Source organism: Mustela lutreola, chromosome 4 (genome assembly GCF_030435805.1).
Source record: "Mustela lutreola isolate mMusLut2 chromosome 4, mMusLut2.pri, whole genome shotgun sequence".
In the NCBI taxonomy this organism is placed as follows: Eukaryota; Metazoa; Chordata; class Mammalia; order Carnivora; family Mustelidae; genus Mustela; species Mustela lutreola.
The window spans coordinates 4288246-4314712 of NC_081293.1; the positions used below are offsets into that span (position 1 = coordinate 4288246).

The 26467-nt window shown below is 49.6% G+C and overlaps 1 protein-coding gene across 2 annotated transcripts; it reads left to right on the forward strand.

Annotated features, from left to right (window-relative positions):
* Nucleotides 1-26428, forward strand: MKI67 (marker of proliferation Ki-67). Of its 2 annotated transcripts, XM_059172831.1 has the most exons (15): nucleotides 1-178; nucleotides 631-808; nucleotides 4000-4078; nucleotides 4184-4299; nucleotides 6942-7008; nucleotides 8859-8904; nucleotides 9400-10476; nucleotides 12092-12261; nucleotides 13290-13611; nucleotides 13702-13820; nucleotides 13919-14090; nucleotides 15855-16010; nucleotides 17123-22482; nucleotides 23310-23753; nucleotides 25168-26428. In XM_059172831.1, the coding sequence occupies exons 2-15, from the start codon at nucleotides 717-719 to the stop codon at nucleotides 25231-25233; spliced, it is 8286 nt and encodes a 2761-aa protein (XP_059028814.1). In that variant the 5' UTR covers nucleotides 1-178; nucleotides 631-716; the 3' UTR covers nucleotides 25234-26428. The 2 variants fall into 2 exon arrangements, with proteins under 2 accessions (XP_059028814.1, XP_059028815.1); XM_059172832.1 differs by lacking the exon at nucleotides 9400-10476 and having other exon boundaries at nucleotides 3-178.
* Nucleotides 26429-26467: the final 39 nt, after the last annotated feature.

Below are 26467 nucleotides of genomic sequence, written 5' to 3' on the forward strand. Positions count from 1 at the left end.
CGCGCGGAGTGGCGGACGCCGGGCGCCTCCCGGACGCGGCTGGGCCGGGCTCCCCGGTCACCCGGAGGCGACGGCGCGGGGCCCTGAGGACTGCGGCGGACGTGGCCGCGGGCTGTCCCGGTCCTTGCAGCCCGGGGCGGGCGGCGGACGCGGGCGGGCGACCCTCCGGCTGTTCCTGGTGAGGACTCGGGCTGCGTCTGGCGGAGCGGGGGGCCGGCTGCTGGCGGGGCGGGCGTCGGGTCCTGGGGACGCGGGCCTGGGGGCGCCTCGGCGGGCGGGGGCGGCCGGGGGCGCCTCGGCGGGCGGGCCGCGGGCCGCGGGGACCCCTGCTCTGCGGGAACCGCGCCTGCGACGCGGCCGGGGCTCTAGCGAGGCGGTCCCGGGAGCCTCGACCTTGATGGTCGCCGTCCTGGCCGCGGGTCTTTGGGGGCCACTGGGTGTTGGGGGGCGCCCTGGGGTGCAACGCGCGGCCTGGCTGGGGTCCCCCAGGGGGCCCAGTAGCGCGTCGGTCCGGGTGGCAGGAGCCTGGCGAATTGTACAGGCTAGCCCACTTGGTCACCTCCCGGTGAGTAGCTCTTTGTTTTTAGAGTAACCCCCCCATGCCCCGCGTTTTGTTTTTGTTTTACTCAGGGCCAGGTTCCTGCAGTGAGTTTGCTTCAGCAAACCTTTTGATGCCTGGCCTTCCTATCCGGATTATATAAAGTCTTGTTTAGAAAATGGGTCCTGCAGGACGCCTTGTGACCATCAAAAGGAGTGGGGTGGACGGTCCCCACTTCCCACTGAGCCTCAGCACCTGCTTGTTCGGAAGGTGAGCCCTGGGCAGGGGTGGACAATTTAGTTTCAGAGACATTAACGTTCCCGTCATAGAGTAACACACCGGAAATGCCGGCCCCCAATTTGCTGGGACTTTCCGACTTCTTGTCAATGTAACAGGGCTGTTCATTAGGAAATAGAATTTTGAAAACAACGTTTATATAGTTAAGTATTGTTTTTAATCAAACGTGTTTTAAAATTGACTTGATAAAATCCTTAAATGGAGGAAAACGTAGATTATTCTCAAATCCTGATTCCCTGCAGGCCTTTAGACGACCAGCATGTTCCGCTGAAACTCTCCCAAACCTGGTGTGCCTTGGCTGGGGGGGGACACAACTGAGCAAAGGAGGGAGGAGGCTCTGTATTGGACGCGTTGGTTGTTGGTTTTTTGGAAAAAAGAAAACAAGTCCTGGTAGTGTTTTAAGAACTTTCTTCTTCTTGCTGTCCTGTGTTGGTGGTAAATAATACGGTCCCTATATGACAGGCACACTCCTCCGGGTTTGTGACGAGGGATTTCTTATAAAATGATAAGTCACCCTCTGTGGAGCCCTGTGAGGTGGGGCCCGACCATCGTCTACCCCCACCCGGCCCCCTGCCTCACCTCAGACCTTCCGAGCTCGTGCTCATCGAGGTGCTTTTGGCCACTTTAAACTCTTATGACTGGAATGTTCTCTCTGTCTCCCTATGTAAGTGACTCCTTTCCAGCTTTCAGATATCCTTCTAAATGTTCCCCAAAAAGAACGCTTCAGTGAACACAGCTCTGGTCTTTCCTAACACCCCGCAGCGTGATCAGTCTTCGGCTGTGACTCCCACTACTAAGCTGGGCAAGCACAGGGACTGTGTCGTTCATAATTACACACGCAGTGCCTGGTGGGGGTCTGGCGAGAGAGAGGTGACCAGCGGCACTTTCTACCTAGCAGATGCGTGGGCTGAATGTGGAAACATGAATGGCCCGTGGTTCTCAGCCTAGGGTTCATTTGCCCTGCAAGGAGACATCTGGCAAGGTCTGGAGACAATTTTCTATGTCACGGTGTGGGAGGTTCAAGCCAGCAGCATCAGTGACAGAGGTCAGGGGGGATGCTAAGGACCCTACAATGTACAGGACCAGCCCCACTGGAAAGAATGTCAGTGGTGCTGAGGTTAACAGCCACTGACCCATAGGGATTCTAGCTGGCAGTTTGCAGCCACCCAAGTTCTCAGTTCTAATGAGATGGTCTCTCTCTCTCTCTCTCTCTCTCTCCCCACAGTATTCTGTTATCTAAAAATCAAATTCTCTTTAGTTTAAAGTGGCTGTTCACTTTCCATAGCTTCTTTTCGCTTTGAAGGAAAAACATTTTGGTGTCAAATGTCAGTAATTCTGGTGATTCTACAGTTGTGATTAAATATATTTTTATATGGGATTTTATCATTTAAAACCCATTCAAAAGTGGTCATATGACTTAGGTAGAAAGTGATATTCTTCTTCTTTTTTTTTTAATTGCTTTGTTTGTGAAAAGTACGTCTTAAAAAAGGACAGAGGCAGAACACAGAGAGCCCTGCACCAATTACTTGTTTTTTCTTATAGTGAAAGAACGTGTGGGATCCCAGGAGTTAGGGTGGTCCCTGGACAAATGAGCAGCATCTCTAAGTTATTCTAGGAACTAGAGCAACAAAACCTAAAGCCTAAATTTCCAATCGAGAAATTCTTCAAACAATTTAACTTTTGCTCGTCTCGTGGATTCCCACCCCTGTCCCCCTTTAGAGAAAAAGCATGACTTGTTCCTGCCAACCAATGGCCCCACTACCAGAAACCCCTTAGAACTTAAGTACTGCATCACATCTGTCTGCCTGCAAAGTTCACGGTTGGAAATGAGGCAAATACCCACAAAAATAAACACAGAAACCGGAGAACAAAACCTCAAACAAGAACAAAGTTTTGTCCAAAAGTGCCCAGACTGGCAAGGTTAGGAGACCGTGAGACATAAAACAACTGTGTATCCGAGCCCCGGTTAGTGTTACTCTGTGGGACAACCGGACAGTTTAGGCAGACCTCTGTGGCTGACCCACTTCTCTGTAGGGACAGACAGAGCTAACACTGCTCTCTCCACGGCTACTGACAAACCACGCTGTCCTCTACAACCTATTTGCCACACGACCGAAACCACTAAACCACGATTTCCCACGAAGGCTAAGAACGGCGTGCAGCTAGGCAGGGACAAGAAACGCAGCACTCACACTCACACTCACACTCACACAGACCAAGTCGGTCAGCCCTCGGGAGTCGACTTCCAGCTCTGCAATTATTTTATACCCTTGTAACTTTTATACACATTCTAGAAAGAGATAGTCCCAGCTGCAGGGCAGTGTATGGAGAACAGAGCGGAGAGTGTGTGACTGTTCAGACTTGCAATAAAGGGAACCCGGGGACCCAAGGAGACTTCACTAAGGACCCTTTGGATTAGTTGGCCTGTGGGTTTGGAAATTCCCCCTCTGGTGCTTCCTGCTGAATCTAATAATGCGTATTTGTTGTTTGCATTCGTATTTTTAATAATAGTCTTGTGAATCTGCCCGTTCATACAGCGCTGTTCTAAAGCAATGAAAAGTTCATGAGTCAATGGTATTGACAGTTTGCCGGCCAAAGGGCAGAAATGTATAATTCATTCATCGTTTGAACAACCCCGTGATGTAGGTGCTGATGTGATTATCTGTTTGTATGTGAAGAGACAGGTGTGTTAGCATAAAATACAGCACCCGTAGTGATGATGAAGACTTTGAACATACATAACATTCCAGAGGAACACACAGAAACCTTTCTTTATGGAAAAAAAGCACAGAGGATCAGAAATCGTTACAGTCCTCCAAAATGATGGGAAGTCCTCCCTTATGTTTATTTATAAACATAGCCATTTCAGTAAAAGCAACCCACTTTTGTATTCTAATATTTTCCATTATAATTGTTTTCAAGTACCCAAAGTCTTAAAGATTTAAAACAGTCGCTTACACAATAGTTGTCAAAATTATTTGCCAAAGGCATAGGCTGTCACATCGCCTGACTGATTACCCCCTTTTGCCGTTTCATTTTTGGATCAAACATATGGTCAGATGCTGTTTTATTTTGAAGCATTCATGGGATTTCTAAAAAAAAAAAAAAGAAAAGAAAAGAAAAAAGTTGCGTCAGCCTCAAACTCTCAATTTCTTCCCTCAAAGGGGTATTGAATGTGACATTCGAATCCAGCTCCCTGTGGTGTCAAAGCAGCACTGCAAAATTGAAGTCAGTGGGCAGGAGGTAAGTGGGTGTTTGAAGTCTGTTTTGTTTTGTTTTTTCCTTTTTCGTGGCACTTTTACCCAGTCATCAAACTCATCTGAGTTTCCCCTTTCTTCTACTCTGTAGGCGACACTGTTTAATTTCAGTTCCACCTGTCCGACCCAAGTGAACGGGGCTGTCGTTGCGGAGCCCGTACACCTTAAGCACGGCGATGTGATCACGATTGTCGATCGATCTTTCAGGTGGGTGAAGGTGAATCTAGTCGCTCTCGGCGCTGATGCTTGGCAGACGTCTGTGACTTTCCTGTGCCACAGATGATGTCAGAGCGTGTGGCGCGGCCGCTCTGCACTGGTTCTGTCTGCAGTCACATGGGCATAGTGGGGATCACACGTGGGGCTCCTGTGACCCCCCTTTCAGGGTCTGAGCACACGCAGCTGGGCCAAAGACGGGTGACCAAGGCCTTCCTGGGGTTTTATTTTTGGTGCAGGCGGGGTGAAGCCACATGCATTTTTCAGTTTCTGTTTCATTTTCAAGTTAAAAAACGGTCCTGGGGAAAAGACACAAGACAAGCTGTCCGGCTCAGCTTATCATGACATGAGCGCCTGGGTGATTGTCACCTGTTAAGGGCTGAACTGTGCTCCATCAGTATGCTTATGTTGAAGTGTCCATCCCCGGCCAGCCAGGATATGACTGTATCAGAGACAGGGTCTCGAAAGAGGTGGTTGAGTTAAAAAGAGGCCATTAGCGTGGGTCCTAATCAATTTGACTGGTGTCCTTGTAAGAAGACGAGCTGAGGACACAGAAGAAGGGCAGCAGGTGCTCAGAGGGACGGCAGCGTGAAGGCCGCAGGGACAGCCCTGGCCAGCCCGGGACAGAGGCCTCAGGGAGAGAACAGTCCCGTCAACACCTTGATCTCGGACTTCCAGCCTCCAAAACTGTGAGAGAGTACGTTTCTGTGTCGAGGCCACCTGCGTGTGGCATTTTGGACGGCAGTCCTAGCAAACTAACACACCACTCAAGCTGTAGACAGAATATTTCCAGAACCTTCTTCTGGAAAGGTCTTCTAATCACCGCTTCTTTCCCTCACCAAGTAAACCACCCTAGTGGCTTTTCTGATAACAAAGTTTTTGGAGTTGTGCTACGAAAGCATGTGTCTCTAACCGTCTGGTTCCGTCTGTCTTTATTAAACTCTGAATTTGAAACAATGACGTATGTCCTTGCCGCTGACTTCTGCTCCGTGCTTGGGAGAGCCAAGCGCGGATGTCCTATTTGCTGAAATAAATCCCGGGTATATACATAATTCATTCATTCTGGACAGAAGTTTGTTAAATTTCCAGGTTTTGAAGTGAGTCGAGGGCTTGCTTTATGACGAGATGTGGTTAATTTTTTACTAATCTCTCCTGCATGTTTGAAAAGAATATGTGTCCTGTGGCTCCCTTAAGTTGAAATCACACATTGAGGATTTTTCTTTCTTTCTGTTTTTTTAGTCTTCTATTTCTGCGGTCTCTCCGTTGAGAGTGTTGAAACTTAGAATCCTGTCCTAGTGGGTGAAGCTCTGTGGCTTATCTTTCTGAGATACTCTGTACCTTCCCTCCTGCTTTTTTATCAGTAATTGTGTACTATCCTATTTTCTGGCACTTGGCTTTCAACTTGTCATAATCCCTAAGGCTCAGGTTGTCTCTTACAACCAGCTCTTAGGTGCGCTTTTCTTTACAATCCGTTTATCTTCCGGATAGATGGATCCTTTTATCATTATAAAGTGTCCTTCATCCCCAGGAGCAATTTTTATCTTGAAGTCTCTTTTGTTGACGCTGGCAAATGCCCCCTCCAGCTCGCCCAGAGTTGCTGGTGGCTCCGGGTGTCCCCTCTCATCCTCCACGCTCATCCAGCAGGTGCCTTTGATTGGGCCTCAGGTCCCTGGGAGGCAGCGCACACTGGGTCACGTTGGCTGTCACACCGCCAGATGGCACGCTGACCTCCTTACTGCCTCCACGCGTCTTGAGCGGATATTTCCCATGTGTTCTGTTGGTCATCTCCTTCCCGGGGCTTCTTGTGAACTTGACTTCCAGGAAACAGACTCTAGGTAGGAAGCATTTGATGTGGAGTGGAAACTAGGACTTCTTCCCCCAAATGAGATACCGTTCAGTTTGAGGTTAACTGAGATAATTAGATACCTCCAACACAAGAATGGGGAAGGGGGCTTAGGAAGAGGGATGTGACCATGAACTCTGAGGCCATGAGAAGTAAGTCCAGACACCCGCCTGTTTCCGATCAAGCCACCTTACAGAGGCCAAGTTCAGAATGTCCACCGTTCTGTGAATTATGCCCGGGGTCTGGTCGAAGGACAGTGTATATTGTTAAATCTGTCTCCATCTTCAAAAATATGCCAGTCTTTGTTCAGATGCAGACGCGGTAGTCAAGAAACAGGAGGTCACAGTGTTCCTATACAGGGTGGCTCTGTGGTGACCTTGCAGTAAGGGTGACATCACCAAGTGCCTCAGGCCTCGGCTTCCCTGGTGACCTTCCAAGCCCTCAGATGATTGTGGGTATAAACCCGTGGGAATCCGATCGGCTCCCCTGTGCAGGTTTTCACAGAGGAGGTGCTCCGATATTGTTGAAATCACACAGCTTGTCTGCGTTGAGAAATTAATCTGGGTCCTCACCTCTGACAACACTGGTCCAAAAGAAATTTGAGGTGACCTGTCCAAGTCTTTTTAGTGTGAAATCTTTTCTGACTCCACCTCTATTTCCTCGAATATAGTGAATCTCTTGAATAAAACCTCAAGTTTGTTCCTCGCTCCTTGGACGTGAATGAGATGAGGAGGTTGTCCATCAGTCACAGAGCTGGAGTCTGAATGTGTGTCTGTCCTTGTGTGCATTTCAGGTATGAAAATGAAAGTCATCGGAATGGAAGCGAGTCGACAGAATCCCCGGGACAAAAACGCAAACAGGTGATGGGGGGTAGAAATGATCCAGCTGGGGGCTCTGGTCCTTCTGCACGGTACTATGAGATCATTTGTAAGCAGGCCGATGAGTGACATCTCACAAGGGAGGGTGACTCGCCAGTTATGAGAGAGACAGATACCTGAGATCTTAAACAAACTGAAAAAACTTACAACTATGATTTTTTTTTTACCTTTACAATGAGAGGACTGAGTCAGTCCTGCACTTTGGCCTGAAGGCTCCTGGACTATCTCATGATGTGCGCTTGCAAACCTTTGGCGAGGACAGCCCATCACATAGAGTTAAAATCTCAGACCTAGATCTGTGGCTTGTGTTGTCTCCCAGTTACTTGTTCTACCATCCTTCTGCATCTGAAATGATCACATCAGAGCTGTGAGTCCCAGAGATGCCTCCTGACTTTGATGGAGAGACAACCCTGCCACCCAAGAGCGTCACTGTGCTGCGTCAGTGCCAGAGAATCTGTGTCCATCCAAAGAGTGCAGCTCTGTCAGGATGCCGTCCTGGACCCATCCGCTAAGATTTAGGAAGCTTGCTGAAGCTGGCCAAGCTGGTCTTCTGTGACTAGGCTGTAATTCACTGGCTTAAAAAATCCTATCATCCTATGCCTGAAATTAGCAGGAAACCTTCAACCAAACATCTCCGCCCTGGCGACATGCTGCTTCCTTCCTAGAGAAAGGACCCTCGTGGTGATCTTAACCCTCATTGGCTTTGGGGGAAAGCTCGCTTTCGAGATTCTCTAACTACTTTGTTGGTAGGTGTTAGGGAACCAAGCAAAAAGCTGGACTTTGAGTTAGAAGTGGTCTCAAAGGCCTACCAGCTGCTTGTTGTCTGGACGGTGATAAAGTCAGTGTTGAAACTGAATACTGAGAATGTGTTACAGCCGTTTGATGGTGACTTTTATGTCTGGAATATAATGGTACAAAAATAGGCTTATACGCTTATATTTTGTACATATATTTTAATTTTAATTCATTTTTATTGTTTGGTCCTAAGATCCGTGGCCAACTTCAAGTTGGAAATAAGAAACTGATCCCCCACTTGGCAAGTTAGAGAAGCAATGTTTCAGACACCAAGAAATCTGAAATTGATTAGGGAGAAGTTAAATTATTTGCCTTTGGATATACTTTGTGACTTTTTTCCCCCATCCTAATTCAGATGAGATACTTTCTTCCTCTGAAGCAACATTGAACTTTTTGTACCTTACATCCTTGTTATTCTGTGGTTGTTCCTCGCCCCCTAAAAATCTTCTGACAGATTGTGAAGGCAGCCGTGGGGGCCAGGTAGGAGTGTTGGATCTGATTGCTGGGCTCAGAGGGCACGATGCCTGTGATGTGCCGGGTTCACTTTCTCCTAAACATCCAGGCCTGGGTGCACCTGCCGACCCGAGCCCCCAGGCCGAGCAGGGCCCCAGCTCACTGCAGGTCCTACAGCCTCTTTCTGAAAAATCTAAGTATTAAGTCAGAAATTCTGTGCCCTTGGTAGGTTCACAGACGCTGAACATAGGTGATGTTTAATTTTAGCCTTGGTTCTTTCATAGGGTGATGAGAAAGAAGTTTGAGGGAGTTAGCAAAACTCAACTGAGGTTCCATTGGAACAGTTTTGAGCTTCAAGTTTGTTTCTTGTTCTATCATTATATGTTTTTTACAATCCGCTAAGAAATACGTGTATTATGAGCACTCACCCCTCAGAGTCTTTGGCTCCTTTCTCAAAGTCTCTAAAATTCCTACCAGAAGAGTTTGGTAAGAAAGAGCATCCAGAGCCAGAACATTTTCATAAACATGACTGTGGGGATTTGAACAAGCACCTAACTCACTGTTTCTATTTTTCCAATTCACAGGATTCTCTGCATCGGGTCTCAAGGTCTAGCTTCTCTTCTGACCCTGGTTAGTAGTTTTTGATTTTATTCTGGGATCCTGCACGATCAGCTCTCTGTGCAGGGTTAGGGCAAGGAAAAGGTAATCAGAACACCGGCGTTCTACATCTAGGTTCACACAAGTTAGGAGGTTGGTTTACGTAACACAACAAGCAGGCACCTGAGTTAATTTATCCTCCAGAGATGCATGGGGCACAATACTTATTAGAGCGTCCACGTGTAAACTGAACACGGGTGTCAGTTTCATCGAGTAGATAATAGCCGGTGACCCCTCATATTGACCCCTCGTACTGGTTACAGAAGGCCGATGTGATTTATTTGTCTGCATCGTAATTCGAGGATCAGAATACTTCTTTGATGCATTGGCATTAAGTAGTTTGTGAGCTAGGTGAAAAACTAGATTGCAAGCCTGTTTGAAAAGGTGGTAAAATTTGAATACTGCACAGTGTTAATCACTGAGAAAATCTTGAACTTTCTGTTTCTTATTTCTTAACTCATTGCCAAGATGGGAAAATTCAAGATTCCAATGCCCATTCCAAACTCTGTGAAGAAAATGTTTCCGGAAGTCCTCTGGTACACGTCAAGAATGGCAAACCAGCCGCCCCGGATGGTCCCAAAGATCACGCTGCTAGAAAATCCCTTAATGCTGTCCGTTCCTCAGAACTTCCTGGAGAAAACTTCAGAAATGCAATGGATCCTACAGCCAGGGATTTTAAGGAAGATTCCAGTGTTGTCTTAGTGAGCTGTCATGGAGAACTGAAGACTTTCCCCTCTACATGGTGTCCTGAGAATAGTGAAAACCAGGAGTCTCCCTTTAGGGAGCTTTACGAGTCAATGAAGGAAGAGTTTGACATGAAATCAGGAAAAGGAATTGTTCCACAGAGTGGGAAAAAGTCGGGGCCCCAGAGTCATTGTGCATCAGAGAACGAATGTTCAGGTGAGCTACAAGACAGGACACAAGTCCTGGTCTCACGTAAATCCAGACCGAGGTCGGGTCGATTCACCCCAGTGAAGGCAGACCCTGCTTTGGGAGAACAAGGAATTAGCCAGACAGAGGACAGGAGAAAGGATGTGGAAGCCCTTCAGACTCCCAAGGAGACCACGGGTCCCAGCATCCCTCCTAAGGAGACGACAAGAACCGAGACCCCGGTCCATCATTCTCCTCACCATTCCTCACAAAAACGTCGGAGTGAAGACCTGCGTGTTCCCAGGGGAAGTGAACCCGTGAATCCAGCTCAAAGGGACAGCTTCGGGACAGATAACAAGACACTCACTCCTTGGAAGTTCTTAGCCAGAAATCCAACACCCACTAACGTTGAAAATGCTGATAATTTTGGAGCAACACCAGAAAAACGCTTGTCCAAGAAGAGGGCGAGTGTTCCCTCCAGTGTGGACGTTCTTGCCTCAGAACCAGAATCTCAGACTCCCACTGTTTTAGCTCCACTGCCCATTCAAGTTGAAAGGAAGATTCAGAGCATTTCCGTGCACCAGCCTGAGAGAGGGGACGCCACCACCGGGCCTTCGAGCTCTGGGTTCCCGGGCCGTAGTTCAGTTGATAGCAGCAGCTCTGGTGACTCCATTAGTAAGTTTACTTACCTGTGCATTCATTTTCTCCCACAGGCTCACACCTTCTTTGTACCTAGATAGGAAGTCATGAGACTTTCCTTCCCTCGGTAGCGATGGCTCTGGTGTAGGGGGAGGGTCCCGGAGGCAGGGCTGTCTACTCATGCGACAGCCATATGCACCGTCTGCCCTGACAGACGCGTCCTCACGTCTTGGAGCTTCGTAACCAGGGGCTCTGGGCGGAGTGCAGGTTGTCAGGGAGGAACACCACCGGGGGCCTTAAGGGGGTCCAATACCATGTTGGGAGTCTCCTGGTGCACCTATGAGAAAATAGGAAGGAAGATAAACCCAATAAACGTAATGGCTTGCCTTTTTTTTTTTTTTTAAGGTTTATTTTATTTTATTTATTTGAGAGAGAGAGAGCATGGGAGGGGAGAGGTCAGAGGGAGAAGCAGGATCCCCACCGAGCAGGGAGCCCGATGCGGGACTCGATCCCGGGACTCCGGGATCATGACCTGAGCCGAAAGCAGACACTTAACCCACGGAGCCATGCAGGCGCCCAGGCGTAATGGCTTTTCACAGAAGTTGTAATTCTGAACTGTAAGCTGTTGTATCCTATGAGTTTGCTTCCGTAAGTGAGGTCCAGGAAAGTCAGTCCTTTGGAAATGTTTAAATATGGGGCGTCTCTCCGGTAATCATACTCTTCTCAGGGTCTCTTACGAGCAGTTTTTCTGTTTCGGGTTTTGGGTTTTGTTTTTTATACAACTGGGGACTTCGCCCAGGAGTGTATGCATCAGGTGCTGTTGTAGGTGTTTTCGGACATTCACCCTGTTACTCCTTTGAGCAGGCAGCAGGAGTGCCCCCGGGACGGGGTTCCTGTGATTTCCTTCTTGCAAATAGGGACACTGGTAGCCTCATGTCACATAGCGAGTGGCAGAGCTGTGACCTCTGGAGGAGGCTTGGCATGTCCCCTGGGCACCCTCCCACACTTCCCGGGGCTCTGAGCATGTCCTAAAGTAGCGAGCTTACTGTTGGGCTCCGTCTGCAGAGGGTCCCTTGGGCGAGGTGTGCGGCTCTCAGAAATGAGACCCGTATGCATCCGTCACAATGTCCCCAGGGGTCTCCGAAGAGGCATCACCCAGACAAGGGATTTCTGTCGCGTGCTGGTTCACCAGGATGTGCAGTGGGGTTGGGACTCATGATCTGCCGATTCTAATCACCTGGAGAAGTTGTCAAGTTCATGACTTCTCACTAGGTCGGTCTGGGTGAGCCCCGAGTCCATACGTGGCTTTCGAAAAAGACTTCTCAGGTCACTGTAGAAACGTCCATCTCTGTCTTTGCCCAGCTCCAGCGTGGACGCCACCGGTCTGGATCCCTTTATCAATACACAGGATTTCTCACCCTTTTTAGAAAGTCTTTGTCTTGTCCAGTTGGGACTTGACATCTTGTTGGTTTGTCCCTAGATCTTTCTTCAGCTCTTGAAGCACTCCAGGCCCTCAGCATGACAAAGGGACAGCGTGAGGGGGTGTTGGGTGTCAGTGAACTTCACCAGCGGCTTGTCTTTAACAGGAGCCTGAAGCGAGTCTATGTAAGTGTGCACCATTCATTCCTCTCCACATTCATGTTTCCTTCAGATAAGATTGAGGGAACGCCCCTGAAAAGAAGGCGGGTCTCCTTCGGTGGTCGTCTGAAGCCCGAGCTATTTGATGAGAACTTACCTCCTAATACACCTCTCAAGAGAGGAGAGACCCCGAGGAGGTCTCTCATCAGCCACACTCCAGCTGTCCTGAAGAAAATCATCAAGGTACGTTGGGCGGACAGTCTTCTCACTCATGCCCGTGGTGCATCCTTTCCAGACTCCCCACCACCAGTACAGTTACGATGAAGGCCTTTTTCTTTCGAATCAAAAACTGAAAATAAAAAAATCTAAAGTTGAGCTCCTTCCTGGGGCTTCGACGTACAATTCTAAGGAGGTTGAACAGGGGCAAGTCTTTGCCCCTTCTGCTTGCCTTTTAGCTCAAGGTGGTGAGATTGAGTCCCGCGTCCAGCTCCACGCTCAGCTGGGGAGTCTGCTGAAGATTCTGTCTCTCCCTCTGAGAGAGACACTCCAACTCTCTCTCTCTCTCAAAATAAATAAATACCATCTTAAAAAAAACCAAAAAACCAAAACCACTAAAATTACAAAGAATCTGGAGACATCATGACACATAACCATAAGGCATTTTTGCTTTTCTTTTAGAATTATAAGGTGAAAAGGGAAATCTCAGAGGTCAGCCATCTATGATTTTGACCATCAGCTGTGTAGAACTTTGAGTCAGCTACCCTAGGCTGTGTTGTCCTCCTGATTTTAGCCCTCTAGAAAGGTAGGGCCTCACGGCTCATCCCTGTCAGAGGGCCTGGTCTGTCTTTAATTTCTTTCATACCAAAAGGATGGTAAGGTATGCCTGGCTCCTTTTCCATTTAATACTGGCTCCCAGAAATGAGCAGCCTTCCTTCCGTGTAGACCGAAGGGGATTAGACACTTCCAGATGGTGCTTTTCTCCAGTTCAGATCAGGGCACGCTCACTTGTCACTCCCTGGGAGGTTCCTTTTCTCCTTTCTACCCGTAATACCCCAACCAAGACTTATCTGTTGTTTTATTACCCTTTTATTTTTTCTAAAATGCGGGGGACAGACTCCCATTTCTACCGGCCCCTGATAGACAGTAGATGAAACGCTTTGGTGTTTCAAGATTTAAACAACTATAATTCTTATTTGAGTAGGGTTCTCACGTTCCCTACAGAGATGTTACATCTGTGGTAAGGTTTCTTATGAACATTTAAATCTCCTCAGGAATACCCTCAACCATCAAGAAAAGAAGATTCTTCAGAAATCCATTTGGAAGTTTGCGCACAAGACCAGCGTAAGGGATCTCCAGCTCGGAATCTGACGAGAACTTCTCCAGTGGCAAATGACACCCGCCGTAGGTCGTCCAAGTTGCCCTCCGTCTCCAGGGGCAGCGCATCTCCTCATCCCACAGACACTCCCAAGAGGGGAGGCAGGAAGAGCGGCACCTTGCCTTCGAAGAGAGCTTCCATCGATCGGAGCCAACACGAGCTATTGCAGAGGATCTATTCCAGAAGAAGGAGCGGCGCTTCTGAAGCCAATTTAATCGGTGAGTGCTGGGTTGGCAGAGAAGGTCCTCAGGGTCGTTTCCTCAGGAATACGAGTTTGGAAATGTTTCAGCACTTTCTTCTTTGGACAGTGGCAAAATCGTGGGCAGACGTCGTAAAACTCGGAGCCAAACAAACACAAGCTAAAGTGGTTAAACATGGCCCCCAGAGGCAGCCTACCAAAAGGCACAAGAGAACGACCACTCCAAAGGTAGGGGGCGCCCTTTCCCCTCACGCTCTTCGGCGCCGTTCCGCGGTGTGTGCCTTGAGGCTTTGACATTTTGCTTCTCTTGTTATCTTTTTTTCCAGAAGCCTGTTAGCAACGTTCACAGTCAGTTCAGCACAGGCCATGCCAACTCTCCTTGTACCATAATAATAGGGAAAGCTCACATCGAGAAGGTACACGTGCCCGCTCGGCCCTACAGAATGCTCAACAACCTTGTGTTCAACAAGAAAATAGACTTTAATGAAGATCTTTCAGGTAAATGCCCCCTCGGTGGGAGGATGCGGATGGGGTGCGACAGCTGCATTTACTGTGAATGGGTGTGGGGAGGATAAACATTCTAGTCGACCTCCGGGGTGGTGATGGGCACAAGAGAAGGCTGGATTTGGAGAACAAGAAGGGGTCCCCAGTAATAAAGAGGCTCATGAGTCCTGCGGGGAGCAGGTGGGCATGGGAAACACACACCGTCGCCTTGGCTTGCAGCACGGGTGTGGAGAACCGGAAGCTGCTTTGTGCTGAGGAGAGCAGGCTTGCCCTTAAAATTGCCCCTTCTCTGCATCTCTACTAATCGATCGCCCCAAAGTTAGAGCCACTGGTTTGGGTCACGTTTCTCTGCTTCATACTTTCCTTCCCTTGCATGAAGCTTAACTGTGTCTTGAAACAAAGTCCTGCGAAGAGGTTTCCCTTAAGCAGCAGAAATGCGATGGGACCTCCCTATGTTGTCCTAGGCTAGAACTAAGGCAAGAGCCCAGGGGTTGGGATTTTATGCCACACGGTTTGACCACTGGTTTCTGCCTTGCACATTTTTGGAGGGAGGTGACGCTTGACGCCACCGCCCATTACAGGGTTCTCGTTTTTCTTTCCAGGCATATTTTAAGATGGAATCAGAATACTCCTCTGTAGAACCCAAATAAGGATGCTGTGATTGCGGTCATAGTTGGATCAATGCATTTAGCTTTAAAAAAACAAACCACAATAATGCAGAACAGTTGCCAGTTTTGAAAACATGCTCAATGAGAAAGAGTTGCGCGTATATGCCCCTATATGCAGACATATGCACATACGTGTTTCCTTATAAATTACGTACGAGTGTAACTAACATCTGTGTCATGGAGCCTTGAAGGCCAATTCTAAAAATATTTTTAAGATCTAATTAATAGAAGTTTGTATACTCAGTACCCAGGATGGCGGATTTCCCAACCTTCCTTCCATCCACCGTCCTAGAAAGCAAACAACTTCTACCCCTTGGTGTGAATGACTCCCATGACAAAACACCAATCTGTGCACAGGGGTATTTTACGGAAGGCCAGAACTGGGGCAGAGGGCTGAGATTTTTAAGTGAACTGTCTGATCTGGGGGCCCTCAGAACAGGTTCCCCAAACACAATTTGCAAACATACCAGACAGAGCATTTCGACCCATCGATGGCAGAGTGAGAAAAGAGGAAATTCGAGTGAGTGTTTCAGAAAGATAAATCTTCCATCTGAAGAACTGTATGGTTCTTTTCTTCTGTTATGTCAATGCTACGTTTTGGTGTTAAAATGAAAACATAGTGATTTTATCACTTGACAGTACTATTCGTGGACAGCCCAATGGATGTCATTTTTTAAAAATTGGGGATGTGTTATTTGTATGTAAAACCCAGGTCTACATAAGTTGGGATTTTTTAAGGCAGCATGAGAACGCTAGGTTTCCAGATGTCGGGACAGGCAGCTCGGGGAGCCGGGCTCTGTCTCCAGCCGGTGCTCGGGATCAGGGCAGCGGTCGAAGACTGAGCTGTCGACTGCCTTCGTTAGATTTTCTCACCAAGAGGAAGACAAAGAAGAGATACGATTCCAACATCTCCTCGCTCTTCCTCAACAAAATGAGTTCATTATTAATGCATGACCCCGTCTCCCGAGAATTCTGGGGAGGGATTCCCTGTTCGCACTCTGCCACTTCCTCTGGTGGGTCTGAGGGCCGGCGTGGCTGATGGCACGGGGAACGATACGCTAATCGCTTTCCCAATATTCTCACATCACAGGGTTAACTGAAATGTTCAAGACTCCAGCCAAAAAGAAGCCACAAACAATGAGCCCATGCCCCAAGGCTTTTTCAAATTCAGAGGACTTCATCGGAAAGGAGTTTGAAGTACCCAATTCGGGAGAAAAACCTCCGCTGTGCACTTCAGTAAATTTTGGTTGGTTTACTGCTTTTTTTTTTTTTTTTTTCTTGCATTTTGATGGTTTCAGTAGGAATTAAAGATTTTTTTTTTTTTGGGTTTCAACAGATGCCGTATTACTTTTCTACAATAGATACTTCCGAAAAAATACCATTTGTAGCTTCTCAGTTCTGTTATGTTCAGGGGAAATTCCTATTAGCAATTGAACTAATGTTGGTATTTAGTGAGTGGCATAGAAAGGATTAATTTTAATAATAATTTTTTAATAATTGTAATTGTAATTGTATTAATAATTTTTAGTACAGTAATATAACAATTATAAAGGACCTATGTACACTTCTGCCTTTTTTTTTTTTTAATATTTTTACTTATTTATTTATGTGACAGAGGGAGAGACAGCAAGAGAGGGAACACAAGCCAGGGGAATGGGAGAGGAAGAAGCAGGCTCCCTGCCGAGCAGGGAGCCCGATGCGGGGCTGCATCCCAGGACCCTGGGATCATAACCTGAGCTGAAGGCAGACTCTTGACTGAGCCCCCCAGGCACCCTAGCTTCTGCCTTCTTTTAATTTAAAGAGGTTGAGCAGCACAGAAGTAGAATGATGTCTCATCACAGTTACATCAATTTCTCAAACTCAAAATAAGTGTAAATAACGAAAGGGAAGGAGAATGTGCTCACTGTGTAGTTATCGCTGCTGCTGTTCTTGGTGGCCCGTGTGGAGCTGTGAGCTCCTGGTGGGAGAAATGAGCCCATCTGGCGCTCTCACCTGAGGACGGGATATATTGGGCACCCACTGCCTGTGGGAGAGGGAACAGAAGCAAGTTTTCCTGTGCGGTGTGGACCCCAAGCCCACGAACGGAAGCCATGTTATGGAATCAGGTGACACAGCTGTTTGCTTCTCATGTTTGAGGAAAAGAATGACAGTGCTCTGGTGCCCAAGATGTGGTGCAGTGCCCTACGGGAGACCTTTCTTAAGGATTTTTTCCTTATGTCTGATCCCTGTAGAATTATCACCTCAGTATGAACCCACTGTTGGTCACCAGATAACATTGTTATGATAAACATAAAATACCAGATCGGCACAACGTGGGGAAGAGAATCGATTTCTCATGCGTGTTTTTGTTTCCTGTAGGAGAAAATGTATTGCGCATGACTCAGAGTAAACCTCAAGAGCCATCCGATCACAGTCCTGCCAGCCCTCCCCTCAGAAGACCGGCTATTCGAGTAAATGCAAACATCGAGAAGACTCCAGGGTCGGAGGCAGAGCCTCTGAAGGCGGCGTCAAGCGCAAACAGGTTTGGAAGGTCCACGGAGCTTAGAAACACACAGATGCCAGGTCCAAGGCACAGCGACGAAGAAGCAAACACAGACACTGCTGAGAACACGTCAGGGCGACGTCTGAGGAAAACTCCACAGCGAGGACAGAAACCAGAGGGAGCGACTGAGGAACGAGAGAGCTGTTTTGACACATGTGAGAAAGCTATCAAATCAGAAGGTAGTTCTGAAAAGATGGTGGCTGTGAGGAGATCAAGAAGATATTCAGAGCAAAGATGGGATCCGATAGCCAACCTGACCACCCTCAAGAGACAGCAGGACACAGAACCCAAGGAAGACCTGGGGGGCATCCAAAATCTCCCCCAAACCCCTACTCACGCCCAGGAACCAATGGACGTGGGAAACAAAACCACAGAAAAGTGTCAGAAATCTTCAAAACCAGAACTAGTTGGCATGCCAGCCAGGATGAACATAGAGCTGAAGACCCCTCCCCAGAAAGTGGACCTAGAGGAAGAGCCCTCAGCTCTTAGGAAGTCCATGCAAAGGCCAGGGGAAAACATCGCTGTGCCTGGAGAACCAGAAGATGGTGATGAAGACATCAAATTGTTTAACGGAACCCCGAAGCAGAAAGTGCGCTCTGCAGAAAATGTCACTGGAAGCAAGAGGAGGTCAAGAACACCCAAGAGAAATGCCCCGTCCTTAGAAGACCTGGTTGGCCTCAGAGAGCTCTTCCAAACGCCAAACCACACAGAAAGACCAAGGACTGACAGCAAAACCACCACAGTCCCCTGCAAATCTCCACTAGCAGATCCAGTCAACACGCCAACAAGTAGAAAGAGGCAGTTCGAGACCCCTCCCCAGAAAGCGGACCTAGAGAAGGAGCCCTCAGCTCTCAGGAAGCCTACCCGAGTGCCAGGGGAAAGCATTCCTTCACATGGAGAACCAGGAGGTAGTGATGAAGACATCAAATTGCTAAACAGAACCCCAAAGCAGGAAGTGCACTCTGCAGAAAATGTCACTGGAAGCAAGAGGCGGTCAAGAACACCCAAGAGAAATGCCCCATCCTTAGAAGACCTGGCTGGCCTCAGAGAGCTCTTCCAAACTCCAAACCACACAGGAAAACCAAGGACTGACAGCAAAACCACCAAAGTCCCTTGCAAATCTCCACTAGCAGATCCAGTCAACACGCCAACAAGTAGAAAGAGGCAGCTCGAGACCCCTCTCCAGAAAGTGGACCTAGAGGAAGAGTCCTCAGCTCTCAGGAAACCCACCCGAACACCAAGGAAAGCCATGCCCTCACACAGAGAACCAGAAAGTGGTGATGAAGACATCCGCTTGTTCAAGGAAAGTCTGAAGCAGAAAATGACCCCTGCAGAAAATGTTACTGGAAGCAAGAGGCAGTCAAGAATGCCCAAAAAAATGGTCCAGTCCTTAGAAGAACTGGAGGGCCTCAAAGAGCTCTTCCAAACCCCAGAGCACACCCAGGACCCAGTGACTGATGACAGAACCACCACACTCCCCTGCAAATTGCCACTAGCAGATCGAGTCAACACACCAACAAGTAGAAGGCAGCCCAAGACCCCTCCCCAGAAAGTGGACATAGAGGAAAAGCCCTCAGCTCTCAGGAAGTCCACCCAAATGTCAGGAGAAAGTGTGCCCTTATACAAAGAACCAGGAGATGGTGATGAAGACATCAGATTGTTTAGTAGAAGTCTGAAACAGAAAGTGCACTCCTCAGAAAATGTCACTGGAAGCAAGAGGCGGTCAAGAACACCCAAGAAAATGGTCCAGTCCTTAGAAGACCTGGATGGCCTCAAAGAGCTCTTCCAAACACCAAACCACACAGATAAACCAATGACTAACGAGAAAACCACCAAAGTCGCCTGCAAATCTCCACTAGCAGATCCAGTCAACACACCAACAAGTAAAGGGAGGCAGCTCAAGACACCTCACCTGAAAGGAGACCTAGAGAAAGATCTCAGGAAGCCCACCCAAACACCTGGGGAAAGCACACACTCACACGGAGAACCAGGAAGTGGTGATGAAGACATCAAATTGTTCAAGGAAACCCCAAAGCAGAAGATGACCCCTGCAGAAAATGTCACTGGAAGCAAGAGGCGGTCAAGAACATCCAAGAGAAATGCCCTGTCCTTAGAAGACCTGGCTGGCCTCAGGGAGCTCTTCCAAACACCAAACCACACAGATAAACCAATGGCTGATGACAAAACCACCACAGTCCCCAGCAAATCTCCACTAGCAGAACCAGTCAGCACACCAAGTAGGAGGCGTCAGTTCGAGACCCCTCCCCAGAAAGTGGACCTAGAGGAAGAGCCCTCAGCTCTCAGGAAGCCCACCCCAGCGCCAGGGGAAAACATTCCTTCACACGGAGAACCAAGAGGTGATGATAAAGACATCAAATTGCTTAACAGAACCCCAAAGCAGAAAGTGCACTCTGCAGAAAATGTCACTGGAAGCAAGAGGCGGTCAAGAACATCCAAGAGAAATGCCCCATCCTTAGAAGACCTGGCTGGCCTCAGGGAGCTCTTCCAAACTCCAGAGCATACCCAGGACCCAGTGACTGACAACAAAACCACCGAAGTTCCCTGCAAATCTCCATTAGCCGATCCAGTCCACAAGCCAACAAGTAGGAGGCGGCTCAAGACCTCTCCCCAGAAAGTGGAGCTAGAGGAAGAGCCCTCAGCTCTCAGGAAGTCCATGCAAAGGCCAGGGGAAAACATCCCTGTGCCTGGAGAACCAGAAGATGGTGATGAAGACATCATATTGTTTAACGGAACCCCGAAGCAGGAAGTGCGCTCTGCAGAAAATGTCACTGGAAGCAAGAGGCGGTCAAGAACACCCAAGAGAAATGCCCCGTCCTTAGAAGACCTGGTTGGCCTCAGAGAGCTCTTTCAAACGCCAAACCACACAGAAAGACCAAGGACTGACAGCAAAACCACCACAGTCCCCTGCAAATCTCCACTAGCAGATCCAGTCAACACGCCAACAAGTAGAAAGAGGCAGTTCGAGACCCCTCCCCAGAAAGCGGACCTAGAGAAGGAGCCCTCAGCTCTCAGGAAGCCTACCCGAGCGCCAGGGGAAAGCATTCCTTCACATGGAGAACCAGGAGGTAGTGATGAAGACATCAAATTGCTAAACAGAACCCCAAAGCAGGAAGTGCACTCTGCAGAAAATGTCACTGGAAGCAAGAGGCGGTCAAGAACACCCAAGAGAAATGCCCCATCCTTAGAAGACCTGGCTGGCCTCAGAGAGCTCTTCCAAACTCCAAACCACACAGAAAAACTAATGGCTGATGACAAAACCACCACAGTCCCCGGCAAATCTCCACTAGCAGATCCAGTCAGCACACCAATGAGCAAAAGGAGGCGGCTCAGGACCCCTCCCCAGAAAGTGGATCTAGAGGAAGAGCCCTCAGCTCTCAGGAAGTCCACCCGAACCCTAGGGGAAAGTGCGCCCTCACACAGAGAGCCAGGAGGTGGTGATGAAGACATCAGCTTGTCTAAGGAAACTCCAAGGAAGAAGCTAGACCACGTAGAAAACATGAGCAGAAGCAAGAAGGGGATAAGAACGGGTAAGGAAAAGGCCCAGTTCCTAGAAGACCTGGTCGGTTTTAAAGAGCTCTTCCAAAGCCCAGAGCACACCCGGGAACCAGCAGCTCTTGTCAAAAGCACAGTAATGCCGGGCAGATCTCCGCTGGCAGAGACAGTCAACAGAGCACCCCAGAGGAAGACGCATCGGAAGATGCCTCAGGGGACGGCGGACTCCGAGAGAGAGCTCGCACCTCTCGGGGAGCCCATCCAAACGCCAGCGGAAGCCACACGCACACACAGAGAGTCGGGAGGTGCTGAAGCAGGCATCCGCTTCTTCAAGGAAACCCCAAAGCAGAAGATGGACCCTGCCGAAAATGTCACTGGAAGCAAGAGGCGGTCAAGAACCCCCAAGAGAAATGCCCCGTCCTTAGAAGACCTGGCTGGCCTCAGGGAGCTCTTCCAAAGCCCAGAGCGCCCCCAGCACCCAGTGACGGACGACAAAACCGCAGTCCCCAGCAAATCGCCACTAGCAGACCCAGTCCACAAGCCGATGAGTAGAAGGAGGCGACTCAAGACCTCTCCCCAGAAAGTGGACATAAAGCAAGAGCCGTCAGCTCCCAGGAAGTCCACCCGAACGCGGGGGGCAAAGGCACAGTCGGACAGAGAGGCGGGAGGCCCTGAGGGAGACCTCGAACTGTTGGGTAAGCCTGCGGAGCAGGAAGGGCCTTCTGCGGAGAATGGAGCTGGCAGCAAGAGGGGGTCAAGAACATCCAAGAGAAATGCCCCGTCCTTAGCCCTGGCCGGCCTCCGGGAGCTCTCCCAAACCCCAGAGCACACCCAGGACCCAGTGACTGACGACAAAACCACCCCAGTCCCCGGCAAATCGCCACTAGCAGATGCAGTCCACAAGCCAACAAGTAGAAGGAGGCACGTCAAGACCCTTCCCCAGCAGGCGGACGTGGGGCGAGGGCCATCAGCTCTGCGGACGTCCACCCGACGGCGCGGGCCAAGTGTGGTCTCCAGCCAAGAACCCGCCGGTAGCGACAGAGACCTCAGGTGCGTGAATGACGCCCCAAAGCAGACCCTGAGCCCTGCAGAGAACGGAATGCTCCGGAAGAGTCGGCGAAGAGCACCTAAGGAAAAGGCCACGCCCCTGGAAGACCTGGCCGGTTCCCCGGAGCCGGAGCCGGAGCCGTGCCCCGGGCCCGATCCCAGCCAGGAAGCCAGAGAGGACGCTGGTGGCGTCAGGGCGGCTCCCGTGCACCCTCCGGGCGGGAGGCAAGCTGTGAGCGTCCCGCAGAGGAGCCTCAGGGCCCGTCGGGCAACAGCCCAGGAAGACGGGGGGCTCCGCAGAGAGCCAGTCGGGTCTGGGAGGGAAAGAGGCGCTTCCCCACCCTCCAAGAGGGAAGGAGGAACCAAGGAAGGTTCCACGGGAGCAAAGAGGCTGCGCTCCGTGACCCCTGCCCAGGACGCGGAGGAGGAGAAGCCGCCCCAGAAGAGGAGGAGGGCAGCTCCCCAGGAGGGCTGTGACGCACCGGAGCCCCTGACAGTGAAGAAGAGTCTGAGGGTCGCAGCAGAGCCCATGCGTCTCCCTGGAGACCCGCCCAGGAGCAGCAGGGAGGCTACACCGCGGGCAAGAGAAGCGGTCGGCTCGCCCCCGAGCCATCAGGTGATGCTGGGGCCCCTGTCATCCTGGGCGGGTGCTCTTGGGGCAAATGTCTGGTGTTATCTGTCCCTGGCTTGAAGGTGCGGATGAGTGTCTTTTCCCAAGGGGTCTGCATTCCACACTGAGTATTTGCAGACCGAGGCAAAGGATCCTTTGGGGACATACAGAGAGAATAGACGAATTGGGGAGAAAAACTGGTCAAAATTGTCACAGCGAATTTTGACAAATTTCTCGGAACCTGGCTGAGTTCTGCTCCTCTGCACAGGTGGGAAAGGTGCCGGGAGAAGGTGGCAGCTCAGTCCCGTGTTGTTGCTCCAGACCCCACAGGCAGGAGCCCTGGGTCGGGGTGGTGTCTGCCCCATTCTTTACTTGGGTAGACGATCTGCGTGGGGATTTGCACCCTGAGAACAGCCTACCTGTCGGGTTGGTGAGGCTGGTGGGGGGGACACTCCTGCACGGAGCAAAGCTCGTAAATTCGGTTCCAGAAATTGCGATTCCCCCGTCCTGCTCCAGCAACGGTTGGTGAAGGACAGGGAAATCGTTTACAGCTCGAAAAGGGGGCACTTTTCTAGAATGCGCTGTCAGTGCTTGTTTTAATCCAATTTGACATATACGACACTCAGATATGGTGATAGAAACTGAGGCCGACTTCCTTCGCTTACCAGTGGAGAGGATTTCTCGCTGGGACAAAGTGCCTCCTGGCATCTTCTAAGACAACCGTTAACGTTTCAGGCAGATTCTTAGCTCACTTTGAGTGTCTCTCTCCATGCTGAATTGTGAGAATTGCGTTACTCATGAGTGACACGTTGCGGATGTCTTGACATTTTTAGGGAAGGTCCCTGCGCTCTAGACGTCCAAATAAGACCGAGGCAGAAGGGCAAAGACCCAAGCCTGTTGTAACAGCGACAGAAAAGCCGAAAACAAAAAGAAGTGACAAGAAGCCCTTGAAGACATCCCAAGAGACAGCGTTACAAAGCCCGGAAGACGGAGCCAAGCAAGCGGCATCTGGGGGCAAAGCCCGGGGAAGCAGAATGTGTCTGAGGTCTGCGAGACCCACTAGGATGCCCTCGCCGGACGTCGCCGAGGAGAAGCAAAGGGAGAAAAGAGTGGGTGTCCAGGAGAAGAAGCAGGAGGAAGAAGTAAGGCAACCTTCAGACCCCATGCGTTTGAGATCTAGAAAAATCACAGTCCCTCCTGGAGGAAAGGCTTTGGAGAGTGAACCCCAGCAGAGGGTAACTCGGAATGCCAAGAGATGCGCTGAAAATATAAAAAAGGCAAGTAATTTCCTGTTTTCCTTTTTTTAATGAGCAACGAGTATCACAATCTAATTTTTGCCCCATGTGCAAAAGCAAGGAAATAGAACACATTGTCGGCTCCTAGTTATACCACTGTAGGAAGCGTAAGTCTAAACCGTGTATTTTATCGGAGCTGTATTCAGCTGTCTCTGTCTCGGGAATTCGACTTCCGGTAGAAACTTGACCTTGTGAAGTCACCATCCAGGAAGAGCAAGGAATGCAGGTAGACAGTACTTTCTGGCTGCGTACAACATACTAAGAAAATTCTAGGTATCAGTCTTCAGTCTCCCCGGTAGTTCAGCGAAACTTCCTAAAGCAGAAAGGCGGTCCTGTCCGGCTTCCCCAGGAGTTCCTGTGGAAAAAGCTAGAAGGGAGGGAAGCCCAGTGTCTACACAGCAAGTGGTACGCCAGGCCTGCTCATGTCCTGTCACCTTGAGCAGCACGTAAGCCGTCTGCCACTGGAATAAATCCAGTGCGCTGGATTAAATCCAGTCTGCTCTGGAATAAATCCACAGCAAGATTAAGTCCAGTTGGTGTTCTTTGGGGAATACTCCATTTTCTTAGCTTAAAAGAAGGGGGGTCGGCAGCTCCCCAGTGCTATACTTTTCTCAGCATGCATTTTGATCTAGAGGCCAGTGCTGTGGGCCACGGCTCTGTTCCAACATCTGGTTTAGTGTCGGCTGCGAAAGCAGGAGGATCTGTTTCCTGCTTGCCGGAATGGGGTGATGGCCCTGTCCGGGGTGTCTTTGGGCCCTCCTGCCCCCTTTTAAGCTACGAGAGAGCAGGGACAGGGCAGGTGTTCAAGATCACTTGGTGCGGTCACTGTTGGGGTCTGCCTCTGGTGGGCTGTTGGGTTGGGGGAGGGGCAGAAGCAGAAGCAGATGCCCCCCTGGTTCTGAGAAAGCAGATGGTCTCCTGTGTTACCGGACTGTCCAGAGGGATGAGCCTCCTCGGGGCTCCTGGAACAGGCCCAGCAGGTGGCCATACCCACTGAGTATGGACAGATTGTCCACTTCACACACAGATTATTTTAGAAGACCCAAAACGTCCTGTCTTGTTTATACATTTGAATTCACTTTTTTGAGTGGTATTTTTTAATTAGTGAAAAAAAGCATATATTTACGTAGAAGTTTTCTTTCTTTTTTTATTATGTATTAACTTAAAAGTAAGTTACAAAGCTTCCTATTTAAATTTTAAAAAACAAATAGTAACATTTTAAAAAACCAAAGTACCTTTCACATGACACATCTCAAAACTCATTTCCAACCTTTAAATTAATTTCCTCAAACTAAAAGCCTGCATCACACCTATTAAGGATTTGGGTTTTTGCAGAGTTGGTTATGAGAAATTGTTCTTTTCAATTACTTAAGAGCTCTATTTTCTTCCCAAACAGGATGATGACAATGTGTGTATCAAGAAATTAAGAACCAGAAGTCGTCGGGACAATGGAGATATTTAGCTGAGAAGTTGAAAAGGGAAAAAATAATAAGTGCAGTCTAGTGATTTATTCTAGTATGTTATTTGGGTAAATTTGAAAGGGAATTTTGTAAATAATGCTATTCAGGTGTTTAAGGAAAGAAAGCGTAGAATTTTCTGTCCCCGAGTGGTCTATTCATAAAGGCCACATGGAGGTCACAAAGAGGACTGCTGGTCTCATAAAGTGACAAAAATATCAAACTTGGCTTGGGGACGGGTGGGGGGCAGGGGTTGGGATCCAGAATATGCAGTGAAATGAAGCCGTGACATTTGTCACCCCCGTCCGTCCTTGACGGCCCCACACGCCAGCACTTGCCGCGCTGCTCTGTAAATGCTTTCTGGTGGCCCATGTCCCGCGTCAGAATGTGAAAACAGGGGCTTCTGTCCCTAGTCCCCAGCCCTGGGCAGGCACTCAGGAAACGCAAATGAACGGGCCGATGAACAAACTCCTCGGCTGTTTTTTTACCGGGGCGGGGAAGGGGGTTACACACTGGGTCCACTCATAAGGGCTGTTGGTCCCCTGTATGGGACAGTCCCATTCTCAGGGTTCCCACCGTGGAAGGGAACATGTGTGGGGCCTGGAGGACACTGGTGGCCCCAGCTGCAGGGTGTAGGGGTCACTGGTGTCTTACTTTTTCCGCTTCAAGCATCTCTCTGACCTGGGACTGCTCACATCTGAGAAGGCACCTGGTGCTGAGTCCCGGGACCGTGGGCCAGGGTGCCCCCAGCTCCGAATGGCTGTAGCTCTCCTAGTTCCTTGCATTTTCCTCTTACGTTTTCTGAGCTCTCCCGAATCTGCGCCCACTAGCGCTTTCTCTGACTGCCCCTGCTGGCCACCTTCTTCCCAGCACGTCCCCTTGTTCAGGAAATAACCAAAACCATCTTCCAAAAGAAGGACCGTGACTCCCGCGCCGTCCACGCGAGCCACGGCCCCTTCGGTCTCAGACCCAGACAGCCACGTGCCGGGTGTCTCCACCTCCACGTTCCACTGTCCTGTGCCTCTCGTGTTCCCTGGATGAGAAGACAGCACGCCGTCCCTCCGGTGCCCTGTCCAACCAGGTCGAAGTGGGGTTGGAAGACCAGGCAGGGGAGCTGTCCACTCTGTCCCTATCTGTCCACTCTGACACCATTGTGTCTGCGTGGAGCCAGGTGCTCGTAATAAATGTCTGCTGAATGAATGCCTCAGTCTAGGTGCTTCTCTGGGTCCGCAGATGTTG